Source organism: Dama dama, chromosome 19 (genome assembly GCF_033118175.1).
Source record: "Dama dama isolate Ldn47 chromosome 19, ASM3311817v1, whole genome shotgun sequence".
NCBI classification, from domain to species: Eukaryota; Metazoa; Chordata; class Mammalia; order Artiodactyla; family Cervidae; genus Dama; species Dama dama.
Window position 1 is genome coordinate 36,113,633 of NC_083699.1, and position 13,361 is coordinate 36,126,993.

A 13,361-nucleotide genomic window follows, 5' to 3' on the forward strand; every position below is an offset into this window, starting at 1 on the left:
ACATAATTGAGATAGTGTAGTACTGGTTCAAGAACAGACAGAATGTATGGGTCAGGCAGTGGAAGGTGCAAACCATTGGATGTAAGACAGGCTCAGAGATGTACAACACAGGGAATATAGCCAATATTTTGTAATAACCTTTAAAAATTGTTTTGAAATTAAAAAAATTTTAAGAGACAAAATAGACAGAATAATTGAACAGAAAAGACAGCCCAGAAATAGACATACACATATATGGTAACCTGATTTATGACAGGCTCAGCAGGGAAAAGTTCTTTTCAGTAAGTTGTGCTGGGTTAATTAGATGTATCCGTTTGGGGGAAAGAACAAAACTTGGCCCCAACCTTACATCATAAAATTTAATTTGCATTGGGTCCTAGACCTAAATGTGAAGGATGAAACAGTAAGCCTTCTGGAAGAAAATATGAGAATATCTTCATGACTTTGGGCAAAGAAAACACAAGAAAAGTAGCCATGAAAGAACAGATTGATAAATTAGACTTTATTAATACTAGGAACCTCACTGTATCAGACGGACAAAATTAAGAGTGAAAGTCGCCACATACATCCTGAAAGATATTTGCAATTGATATATCTGACAAAGCAGTTCTCCCCAGAATATAGAAGACCTAAAAGTCAGTATGAAAAGGACACTGATTTTTTTTTTTAAAGAGCAAGAAGTATAAACAGATACTTTACAGAAGAGGATATCGAAATACGACGAAATGAAAAGTTCACCCTCATCAGTCATCAAGGGAATGCAAGTTAAAACCATAGTGATACTATTCTATCACCAAAATTAAAAGAACTGTATCGCTAAGTGTTGACAAGGATGTGAAGCAACTGGAACTCACATACCCTGCTTGTGGGGCTACAAATTGACATAATAACTTTGGAAATGAGTTTGGCAGTTTCTGATAAAGTTAAACATGTTATCTGTCATGTGTTCCAGGAGGTACACTTCTAGGAAATGCATGTATATATGCACCCAGAGACATATCCAGGCTTTGCTTTTTTTTTTTTTTAAAGCCAAAAAGATGCTGACCCAAAAGGGTATGCACGATGTGATTCCAGTTATATAAAATTTAAAGTGGACAAAGGTGGTTATCTTTGGCAGAGAGGAATGCTAGAAGCATAAGGGACCCTGGTTGAGGACTGGAAATACTCTGCGTCTTGATTGGGGTGCTTTGTGCATGGATGTATATGTAGGTAAAATTTATCAAACTGTACCCTTAATATTTGTGCATTTTTTCACAAGTTATACATCAGTGAAAAGGGAGAAGATACACTAGTGTATCTCACTTGTAGACTTTTGCTTATATGAAACTATTGAAGGATGTTGAGTAGAAAATGATACTAGCATGCTCCTTTAGGTGCGTGTACTGGTGCTCATGTACAAGATGAGTCGTAAGGGAAGAGACTGATAGCAGGGAAGCTGGTGCAAAGGAAGTGTGTGTGTGTGCACGTGTGTGCATGCATAGTGTTTTGATCAGACTACAGAAGTAAGACACATGCTCCTGACACGGTTATTTTCCGTCTGTGGATTTGGTGATGTTAAAAGCCTCATGTGATGAGCTCTGATTTTTCCCAGTACAAAACATCTGATTTTTTTGTTTTTTACCTCATGTGATGAGCTCAGATTTTTCCCAGTACAAAACATCTGATTTTTTTGTTTTTTGCCGTCTGTCTCAGAACACTAAGATAATGCTAAAAGTTGATAAACTTAGCTGGAGAGATAATAAATGAAAGGATATTAAACTTAGAACAGGCCAGCATTGTATTTTAATGTGGCGTTGTTCAAGTGTAAGAGTGTATGTGTGTGGTCTTCCATAGTGGTGTGGTTAGCCCTCTAAGAAATATCTAAAAGCCATTTTACTGCCCTGCCTTTGTCATGAGACGCAGGCTAACAGTTCTCCCCTTGTCTGCTGATCCCGTGACGACAGGCGCCATCCCAGCACTCTGGCCGTGTCTCTGCAGCTGTGGCAGCATCCTCACTGGGTTCCCATTGTTTCTGCCCACAGGTGTCCTTCCATCATTGAGCCCTAATAGCACTCTCATTGTTTCTATTCCCTTGTAGTGAAGACCGAACCAGAAACACCTGCACCAAGCGGCTCCTCCCAGGATGGTCAGACAGCAGTGAAAACAGAAGAAAATTCTGAGCTGGGAAACTATGTCATTAAGTAATTATTTCAGTCTTTTCTAAGGGGTTTGTGCTTTTGGTTTGTTATGGTACTTTAAAAAAAAAGTCACTGTGACAAGCATGTGTAGAGCTGTCTGTACGTGTTAAGCCCTTTGATGGGTAGAAGCTTCTGTCCGTGTGTGGTGAACAGGTATTACCATTTGCCGCACAGCCAAGGCTTCATTTAACACCTCGATGTGACCTCCGAGCGGCACCAGATTTGTTGCCTCAAGAGCCTCGGATGCAATTACAGATCTCCCTCCCTTTGAGCTTGCCAACACGAAGTTTCCTTGCTCCATCTTTGGGTGTGAAATTTCTTACAATGTAATTATTCAGGTGTGTGTACATTTTGTGTTGCAGTATGCACACATGTGCCCAATCTTAAACAGCTGCCTTTTTATGGCCCATACACACTCAGTGCCGCTTCTAGAAATATTGAGATTTTCTCATTTCCAAACTGGGGGAACCCACTTCTAGCGTATTTTGAAGTATCTCAAAATTGCTGGAAGTGGTAGAGACTTAGCCACTTTCACGGAGGTGACAGCATGAACTGTAATAACACTAAGATAGGCATTCACATGATAGAGTCTCTGCTCTAGTGACAGTCACACTACAGAAAGATTACATGCCTATTTAATTTTTAAATACAAAATGGAAAAAAATATATATAAAATGTCAAGTTTGCATTATTTGTCATTTCTGGGGTCTCATCTGTTTTAGTGTTGACTTTAAGCATTAAATGCTCTTTGTTTATAAAGAAGGTGATATATAGAAGGAAGGACATGCAGATATAGTTGGGTTTAATTCCCTTGTAAAGGAGAAATATTTAATACATACATAAATTCATACGTATATATACACACACATAGTTAGAAGCAGCTGTATGTATTCGCTACCCTAATTTTCTTTTGTCCTTCTCAGGATAGACCATTTAGAGACCATCCAGCAACTCTTAACAGCAGTAGTAAAGAAGATCCCATTAATTACTGCAAAAAGTAAGACCACACTGAGTGTACTGGAGCGTGGTTTAACGCTGTGACCTGGTTGGGGTACTGAGTCAGTTTGAATCACTTGGTGTTGTAATTAATACTGACGGTAGTTATCTTAGGGAGGGTAGTTTAGCTACAGCTGTAGCTTATTTGCAGGGTTTGGAATTCACATTGTCTTGGTCAGTCGGTTAGTCTTTTACTACCTTCACTGTGATCTGCAGAAGGAATTTTTTATGTTATAGTATAGAAATTATAAATCTGTAGTATATATATAAAATTACATTTGTTTGTAATGTTTATTAATAAGGAAAATAATTAGCATTTGCCTGCAGCATACCAGACTCTGGCAGGCTCATTATACTTACTGCCTTATTTATCTATGGTCTCCATGGGATACATGGTGTCATCTCCATTTCACAGATGAGAAAACTGAGAATAAGCAAGGTTGTTATTGTGTTCAAAATCACAATAGCTATAGGTCATGCAGTTTTGATTCCAGAGTCATTTATCTTTCATCTGACACTCCTGTCACTCATTCTGTAGAACTGCACGACTATCAAGACCTCCAACAGTGATGTCTCCTCTGTCCCTGCCCATTGTTAGCAAGACTGAACCATTTCCTTCTCAGCCCTGGTTGCTCTGACAGAGGGCATGACTGGCAGCCTGTGGATACTTAGGTGTCTGCTCTTGGGCAAGGTCACATTTAGAGGGAAGGGATGAAGCAGATCATCACTTCACATTCATGGGAGTATGAAATGATGAGCCGAGTACAGACTACCCTGCTGTTTTTCCAGCTGTAATAGCAAAAATTATTTTTTTTCCCCTCAGGGTTTAGGGGGTCATTTTGAAGTAGCTCAAAGTGAATTTTCAATGATTCTTCTAGCCCAGCAGAAAAAATTTTTAATCTTTTTTTAAAAAATCAGATACAAATATAGAATGTTTGAGCTTAAAGGCAGTTCAGGAGCCATCTTCCTAGTAGTCTGATTTTACAGTTAAGAAAACTGAAGCCCAGAGTGATGATGTAGGTTGTCCAAGGCAGCTTAGGTAATGGCAAGGCCAGGGCTAGTTCTCAGGTCTGCTCCCAGTGGAGTGCCATTGCCATTTATTTTAATAGAAAATCTCCTGTCATGATGAAGCTTTCTCTACCACAGAAGCTGATTTCCCAAGGAGGGCTGTGGTTTGAGTACACATGAATGAGATGCCTTCTCTTCTAAGGACAAGCCCTTCTGTATTATGTTGCATTAAACTTGCCTAGTAAGGAACAGAGCCCATAAAGAGGTCTAAAGAAACTTCTTGGACATGCCTCCAGCAAATAAGATTTTATTTAAATCTTAACTTTATTCAGAGTTTGCTGGATATGTGCATTCTAGGTGAAGATGCCAGCTGTTTTTCTGCAAAATCTGTGGAGCAGTATTATGGCTGGAACATTGGGAAAAGGAGAGCTGCTGAGGTAATCCCATGTCTGCCTCTTTGATATGCAGGCCACCACTGAGAGCCTGTTGGAGAAAATAATCAACCACATGTACATCCTGGCTGCTTCCATAAACATCGTCATATGGAGCAGTGATAAATTCTGCAGCATGTTTTGTTAAATATTTGATGGTAGAACTTTTTCCTTAGTTAAAAATCTCATTCTCCAAAGACTTGTAGGTAGCCTTTGAAAGACCTACTTTCTTTTCCTGCATTGCTAAAAATTTCTAAAAGTTTTTAAAGAATTGTAATATGTTAAAATTAAGTCAACTATTTATTGTTCAATGTGGCAGCTACTCTGCCAAACAGTGAAGCTATAAGAGGAAGTGGCAAGTACAAAGGCGTGCGTAGGAAACTTTGAGAAAGCCAGCGATGGGTTTGGGGAGGGCGGGAAAGTGGGAGATCACAGGCTGGGACCAGCTGAAACACCTTATAGGCCAAGCCTAGGAATTTCAGTTATTTTATAAACATTAGGTAAAAGTTCTTATATTTCTTTTTTTTTTTTAAACTGAGGAGAAACACCAGATTTTTTTTCTCAGAAAAAAAAATTATTCTAGCAAGTTATCATGGTAATTTGCAATTGGGTGATTTATTTGAACACGCTCCTAAGTTGAAGGATTTCATTATGCACCCCCCCACCCCCAATTTTTTTAAGTGGCAAAGAGCGATGACAATGCGGAAAGTCTTACAAGAAATACTGGAGAAGAATCCAAGATTTCACCACCTGACTCCACTTAAAACCAAGCACATTGCTCACTGGTGTCGCTGCCATGGCTACACCCCACCTGACCCCGAAAGCCTGAGGAGCGATGGGGACTCTATTGAGGATGTGTTGACCCAGATCGACAGTGAGCCAGGTAAGCAAGGCGGGCGGTGGGGGGTGTACTCGGCACCATCGGCAGCTGAGAGGTGTCTCCTTGGAGCACATGCTCATCTCTCAGCCTCCAGGTTTCTCAGGCCACATCAGCTCCAGCAGGTCTCAGAGCTCTTTCCTTCACCCGAGGTAAAGGGACCCGAGGACTCCAGGGGTTGCCATGGAGAACAAAAGTCATGACTTGCCTCTCACCATGTGTCCTATCCACCTCCCAGGACAGTCCCTACCAAACTGTTTGTGCCCAGGTGTCCCAGGTTGTGTCCCAGCCAGGAATGTTCCAGCCCACCGCATGCAACAGACACACACCATTCATTCAGGTGCCCCCCTCCTCTGCATTAGTTCTCCTTTGGAAACTTTCTTAATCCACCTCCTTTCCTCCCAGAAGTAGTACTTCTTCCTTTGAGACCTACGAGTCTTTTTCCCTGAAGATGGGGACAATGTCTTATCTGTTATTTTATCTCTAGAAACCTAATGTGGAGGTGCACTGCCTGGTGTTGGAGGCACAGGTGTAAACAGCTAATAATGTTGCAGATAAAATGAATTTTTTTTTTTATAAAAATACAAATAACTGTATGTGGGTGGGGATGCAGGGGAGCTGGGCATAAAGATATATGGGAGAATGTTTTGAGTTTCACCTTAAAGAAAAAGTATTGTTTTCTCCTTTTAACCCCATCTTTGTAGAAAAACAGACCTTTCACCTTCCAGTCTGAGGAAGGCCACAGCACAGGGACAGTCTGGGGGGTCCTTTAAGACTTAACACAAGTCTCATTTCCTCCATGAAGCTTTCCTGAGAACCCTAATGCAGGGTGGCCTCCCCTTTCCCCGATCTCCAGTGGTATTTAATACCAAAACCTTGAAGGTGTCTGAGATTTTTATTGCTAAGCGCTTTGAGAGCAGAGGCCTTGTTGATTATTTCTGTGCTTCTCTGGCAATGTGTGTAAAACAGTGTTTTTCCTGTACTGGGCTTTCTTATTAATATGACTGATTAAATCTGTGAGCATCCTGCCAGTAAAACAGAGGGAGTTGGATGCTCTGCCTCCATCCTGCTGGGTGTCTTTAACCCCATGTCGACATCACTCACTTATAAAGTAAAAGGGATGCATAGAACATTCCCAGAGCCCCTGCTGGCTTTAAAGCTCTATATATACTCTGTTGGGCTCTGTATAAATCAGCTGAAGATGGGATGCATGGTATACACTAAAATGGTAGTAGTACTCAGCTCTAAGCAGAACGTGGATGATTTTTAATGTCTTCACTGTTAATTTCTAAATTCTCCAGGTTTAAAAAAATTTTTTTTAAATCAGTGGGGTGGGAGGATGGCCTCGTTTTTAGTGGCAAGAGTCAGAATTATGTGCTGTTTGACTCAGGTTGCCCTTAATAGCACATAGGTCTTAACACAAATGCCTGTCTTGGTGCTTGTCTCACTTACGAATTACTAGTTCTTATAATTATAGGTCCATGGAATTTTAGAACTGGACAGGAAGTCAGCTCCCTGATACTTAACCCTTCTTCTCTGGGTCTCAGGCTGTTGGCCCCTTGGAGATGCAAAGTCCCTTTTCTTTGGTCACCACAGTCATAAGACTGATTACCTCTCATGTAGAGTGCCCGTCATCATTCTCGTCAGCTGACAACCTCTGCCGGAAACTGGAGGACCTGCAGCAGTTTCAGAAGAGGGAGCCGGAGAATGAGGAGGAGGTGGACATCCTGAATGTCTCAGAGCCATTAAAGATAAACATCAAGAAAGAACAGGAAGAGAAACAGGAAGAGATGAAACTCTACCTGCCACCAACACCAGGCTCTGAATTTATTGGCGACATCACACAGAAGGTAGCGGGCTAAGGCCTGTGCTGTGGGATCCCTAACCTGGGGCTCGGTGTCTTAGAAACTGACACCAGACCTCCTGGGGAGATAGATGGTAAAGCTGGGGGAACTGTCTGGCACCTGCTTTCCCACGTCAGGGCCTTTGGGCAAGAAAGTGAATCACGTGTAGAGCTTGCTCGTCACATGACTTTGGAGCAAAGGCAGCTTCGTATTTCTCATCCCCTTTTTTCTCATTTGCCTCAGTAGAAGCACCTTTCCTTCAGAGGCATGTCAGAAGGTGCTTTCCCTGACATTGTAAATAGCTCCCAAGTGCCCTGCCAGGGAGTGGGTGTGGCATTGACTCCCTTGGGGTGCAGGAGAGAACTGTCCACCCACCTCTGGTGGAACACAACTTCACTGCAGCATCTGCACGGCTGCCTGGGACCCAAGTGAGAGACTTGTTCTTTTTATCCCCTACAGAGGACATGGAAAATGGGGCAGTTTCCAAGTATATCTTCTTTCTTTTGCAAATAGGGCCTCAGAGTCTGATGCAGGCTTTCCAGTGTGGTGTTGCCACTTTCAGAATTCATGGTAAATTCTGTGTTCTCTCATGAAGGAGATTTGGGCACAAGAGAAGGATTCTAATAGCATTTTTAACAATCCCTCAGAAACATGGCACAATAGGGTAACAGATTCTTCTGTTTGTTACGTTCTGTGTTACTTCTCGGTGAGTTTTATTAAGGACATTTGTAGAGTGTCTCTTCCACTCGGATGTCTCCTTGGGTATCAGAAATGTGCTTGTTTTTAATGTACAAATAGAAACAAAAGGCCTTCTTCTGCTCTTCCAGATTGGGATCACCCTGCAGCCTGTGGCACTGCATAAGAACGTGTATGCGCCGGTGGTAGAGGACATGCTTTTGAAGGTGGGTGCCTGTGGGCAGCAGAGGGGCTGTCGGGGGCTGAAGCACCATGGGGTCAGCTGGGCAGGACACACTGGATCCCAGGCTGCTTTGAAAAAGACAGGGACAGAAATGGAACGATGACAGGCTTTATGATTTCTTTCTTCTTATTTTTAAATTAATTCAGTTGTAGTTCCTCTGCGTGTCAAAGCATCTGCGAGAGTTCCTGTGCCAGTGTCACTAACAGTATTTTTTAATGGCATTTCAAGTGCTAAGTAGCCTGAAGTGAAAGTCAAAGCTCTCAGTGCTTTCAGAGGTGACTTGCATGTCGCAGTAGAAACAGCCACAACTGTCCCAGCCCTTGGCAACAGGATGACAGAACCAGGTTCCTTACCCAGCCGGAGCCTGGCTCTGCTGTTCTTTCCTGGTGGATCCCCTCCAGGGGCAGGGATACCTCACAAATAGCCCTCACCTGTTTCCTTTATTAAAGCAGTGTCTGATTAATGAAAATCACCCCCTTCACAATTCAGAATCATGGCCTCTATAGTTGTGGCCTATTATTCAAACCTTTAGTTTTTCCTTAAGGACTTTGGGTCTTTAGATACAGTGGTTTCCCAAATTTAGGGTCTGGGATGGGGTCAGCTGCATCCTCCTGACCAGCATGCAGGTGGCATTTTTAGAATAACAGCATTTTCTGTTACAGGCTACAGAGCAGCTGGTCAGTGACATCCTGAGACAGGCTTTGGCAGTTGGATACCAGGCAGCATCGCACAACAGGTACAGTTCTCACTTCCTGACAGTTCCCATCAAGATGTTTTATACTTTAAATCAGTTCAGTAGGAGGTGGAGGGATCCATGCTTGGGACATTCTCAGAGCCAGACTGTCTCAAAATGACCAAGCGACCCCTGAGTCTATCTCTTGGTTGTGAGAGGTCTGTGTTGTCTCTGTCTCCGCTGCAGAGACACTGTTTATATACCAATTCTTTGCCATTGAAGATAATAGTGTTTCAGACTTGGGGCCAGGCACTGCACGTTACCTAATTTGTGTTTTGTTGCAGAACTCATACTCCCTAGGAAAGTGGGCTCTGAAATGTTATCTTGCCTGGCTTTCCTAGGAAATACATCATAGAACCTAGATTTAAACTTCAATCTCACTGGCTCTATACCCACAGGCTGACCACTCCTTTGTGGCCTAAATGTCACTGACTGAGATGCTGAATTTTCCTTTTGTCCCACATCCCGGCATTTCTTTCAAAGGAAACAAATTTATTCTATTGTTTAAAGGCTGTTGTAAATTTATTAAAACTTTTAACAGAGTACCTGAGGTCATGAAGAGACCTAAATAAGAGGATTATTAGGTCAGACTTGACGGGGATATAACATAGTGGGCAGTATAGAGAGCTCTTTACAAAAAGTGGGGAACAAAGGAGTTCCAGTTACGTTGCTGCTGCTTGTCCTGCTAGAGATCCAGGAGTGGGCCGAGTGCCTCTGCGGCCCTGCTCACCACCATGGTCCTGACTGTGAAGACACAAAGCAACTTGAGTGCTTTTGATAAGAACATTTAACATCACCCAACTTGGTCTGACATAATTTCCAAGAGATGGGAAACATGGTCCCCAAGTTCTGTGGTGCTTTGATTCAGCTTTCATTTGGCTAAGACTGAACTACAGCAATATTCTGTTCTCTGCTCTATTTCATTCCTTTTTTTTTCAATCTTCAAAATCTTTGTTTTCCCTTAATCATTCAGCGAACTTCTTGAAATTCATCTCATGCCTGTGAGTAACAAGTTAGATTTGAGCCCTAAATAGGGCTGGCCGGGAAGAGGATAGGCCACATCTCCTGAGTCAAAGGAATTAATGGAAAAGAAGAGAGGTGGGGGGACAGAGGGCAAAGAGCGGCTCCCCATAGAGTGGCCCCAAGCCATGCCTGTCACTCATTATTATCCCCATATAATTAATTTAGATATTTGAGAGAATTAACATTTATTTTTTTTGGACCAGGATTCCCAAAGAAATTACAGTGAGTAATATTCACCAGGCCATTTGCAACATTCCTTTTCTGGACTTCCTCACAAACAAACACATGGGGATACTGAATGAAGATCAGTGAATGGAATGAAGATGCTCCTAGGAAAGCAGGATTCGAAGCCTTGAACTGTGATGACTCTTCTTTTCTGGAGAAGAGATAGTTTCCTGTGTGCCTCAGAGTATCATGGCCGCCAAGCCATTGCCTCCACCTAATACCACCGGAGCATTCAGTCCCAGGTCAATCCCTTTAGGACAGTCCTGAGTCTAGAGTTAAGCTGTGAGTGGATGCATGCTCTGTCAACTCGCATCTGTTCACTCTGTGCAGGCTCCATGAGAGTCTAGGGTCAAGCCCCTTTATATTGGGCCCTTCTGTCCTCTGGGTGGTTTCCAGGGGGCACCATGGGCTTGAGTCTCCCTCCAGGAGGTGGGAAATGAGTCTGGCAAACTAGAGGTTCTACCCATTCTGTGAGTTGGCATTCCAGGTACCCCAACAGTTACCCTGATAACATCTGGAGGAGGGTTGGGCTTCGGCACACAGTAGTGGCTGTGGTGGGGAGGATCCGCACTCAGCTCCGAGTCAGCTCAGGAAGCAGTGATCCTGTGCAGAAACCACACGAGCTTGGGAGACCACAGACTGAGAATTCCTGTTTCATGGAACACAAGAGATTACTGCAGCCAGTCTCAGCATTGTCGGGGGGTGAACAGAGTCCAGCACAGGTCAGGAAAAGGTTTGACTACAGCTGAGAAGCCCTTACTGTGTTAGTCACAGACCCGCGCTGCTTGGAGGATGTGCCAGCAGAGTGCTGGTTCCTGCTGTTGGTGTGGTCTGCAGGAGCTTCTGCTGAGTCCATGTCGAGTGGCCAGTGCTTCCCACAGTCCCTCAAACAGTTTATCTTATCCAGTTCTTCTCTGTCAGTGAATTGTTCCCAAGAAGAAAAGTATTTCAAACACTTGTGAGTGCCTTAAAGGTAGAGAAACGACTGTCAAAGCCAGGTGACAGGGAGGTCAGTGCTCGGAAGCAGTGAGAAAGCTGGTTGTAAGGAGAGCCCCGTCCGTGGGAGACGGAGTGGATAGAAGGCAGGTTAGCAGCACCTGCACGATGTCCAGTTTCAGTATAGACACAGGACCCCAACCTTCCTAACATAGTCCGTGTGTGAGTCAAGAATCTGTTCTCAGTTAGGAATCTGCTTCAAGAAGATCTGAAACCTACCCAAGTCAAAGAAACTTACCCAAGCAACGTAATTCATGTTTTCCTGAGTCCTCTAGACGTTCAATTCAGGAAGACAGGGAGGCAACTATGAGAAATCTGCCCTTTTTAATTCAGCATCTGAGGACTGCAAGTGCAGAAGGAAATCTATTCAGTAAGGCATCGGGCATGCTCTGGTTAAGAATAAAATAGTTTAGTGGTGAAGACTCAGATATTCTGTACATAAAATACTCCAGGCAAGGTTAATGGGCAGGTGGAGACTCATTTACCAGTGGACAATGACTTAGATCTACAGGATTGAAGATATGATCCAAATGAGAACAGATTCAGTTCTTACAGGTAGGAAAGCCTCAAGAAATTATCTTTTTGCAAAAGAAATAGTAAATGATTTAACAGTCCTCATATATGTTAATGTTTCAAATGTATTTGTATCATAATATGTAACATAATGTGTAACAATATCTACAGTAAATCTTTTGGTATTTGTGATGGGTTTTTCTGAGTTTGGGGGCTTCCCTGATAGCTTAGTTGGTAAAGAATCCGCCTGCAATGCGGAGACCTGGGTTCGATCCCTGGGTTGGGAAGAGCCCCTGGAGCAGGGAAGGCTACCCACTCCAGTACTCTGGCCTGGAGAATTCCATGGACTGTATAGTCCGTGGGGTCGCAAAGAGTCGGACACAACTGAGCGACTTGCATTTTCTGAGTTTGGAGCACTGCACTTGGGTGGGGTTTTTCTTACGTTAGGTCAGAAAGAGCTGGGATGAGGCAAAAGTGTAGGGGTTTGTGTATTTAATTCTTCCACTTCTTTCTAAAAAGAATTTGCAGCTAGTAATATAAGGATTACGGTTATATAAAAATCTGAAAGAGTCTTGGAAGAATGCATGTTGGCCCTGGACATATGATTTCTGACAGCCTAGAGTGAAAGAAAACAACCTGATTGAGCTCAGAGCCTCCTCAAAGCCAAGGCAATGAGGCAGACAGCTCCTGTTGTCCAACCAGGAAGCACACTGGTCCGTTTGGCAAGAATGGGTTCCTGCTGAGGCCTGGAAAAAGTTACTCTTGTGACCTGGTCCTGCTGGGACCATCTGCTACCGCAGAAAAAACTACAGGAACTGCAGAAATATTTCAGAAATGACTATTTATATCCACCCTTAATAAGAACTAAAGGCTTTGTTTTGAAAGCTCTGGTTCTTGAAAGGTAAGAAGTTTTTTGGGGAGGAGGCCCTGGGAGACAATCAAGTATATAGCTTTCTTGGGACCAGACTTCACTTAGTATCAGCCTTTAGGGAGTTGAATGGTCTGGAGGAAGAACAGGGGCATTGCTTAGGCCCGTCTCCTGAGTGTTCTGTGTGTCAGCCACAGTTCTGACAGGAGCCACAGGACTGTCACAGTACCTTCTCCAGGACTCTCTCTTCCTCACTGGAGGAGCCTGTGTGTGTGGCCAGCGGAGCTCAAAGGATCCCCCGTCGGCCTGGGGTGGGCTGCACAGCCAAAGTTTTCTCAAATGCTGCTTTTTGGAGTTTGACCTAAAATCCTAGTGATATTACAAGGATGGTTAGCGTTTAGGTTTTTCTGAGTTGGAGCCATCAGTCTTGCTCTCAGTGACTGGGGCCCTTCCCTCTGGTTGGGCCTTCTCACAGCTGATCAAGCCTGCTACTGCAGTGCTAACTTTGGTTATGGAATAATTAATTTGAACTCTGTTAGCTAAAATTACCTAACAGATTAAGCTGTTTTAATTTAATACAAAAATGCGTACTGTATAGAAACTTTAGCAAATATTGTAAGATGTAAAAAATTTTAAATTACCCATAGTTCCCCTTCTCAAAGATAGCTGCTATTAATATTTCAGTAAAGTTCTGTCTTTATTTGTATTATTTATATGACCTACATGAGTTGGGACCACACAGTTGAGGCTC

The 13,361-nt window shown here is 43.1% G+C and overlaps 1 protein-coding gene across 6 annotated transcripts in view; it reads left to right on the plus strand.

The window, feature by feature from the left end:
- YEATS2 (YEATS domain containing 2) overlaps window positions 1–11,940 on the plus strand; it is a 100,043-nt gene extending 88,103 nt beyond the window's left edge. For 5 of the 6 annotated variants that reach the window (XM_061166679.1, XM_061166682.1, XM_061166681.1 and 2 more), the window contains 8 exons: window positions 2,078–2,180; window positions 3,101–3,174; window positions 4,539–4,618; window positions 5,294–5,495; window positions 7,113–7,339; window positions 8,161–8,235; window positions 8,915–8,988; window positions 10,212–11,940. In XM_061166679.1, the coding sequence (XP_061022662.1) occupies window positions 2,078–2,180; window positions 3,101–3,174; window positions 4,539–4,618; window positions 5,294–5,495; window positions 7,113–7,339; window positions 8,161–8,235; window positions 8,915–8,988; window positions 10,212–10,320 (944 nt within the window). In that variant the 3' untranslated portion in view covers window positions 10,321–11,940. Of the gene's footprint in view, window positions 1–2,077; window positions 2,181–3,100; window positions 3,175–4,538; window positions 4,619–5,293; window positions 5,496–7,112; window positions 7,340–8,160; window positions 8,236–8,914; window positions 8,989–10,211 lie in introns of those variants that run through there. The other variant, XR_009696960.1, reaches the window with a different exon arrangement.
- The last annotated feature ends 1,421 nt before the right edge of the window (window positions 11,941–13,361 follow it).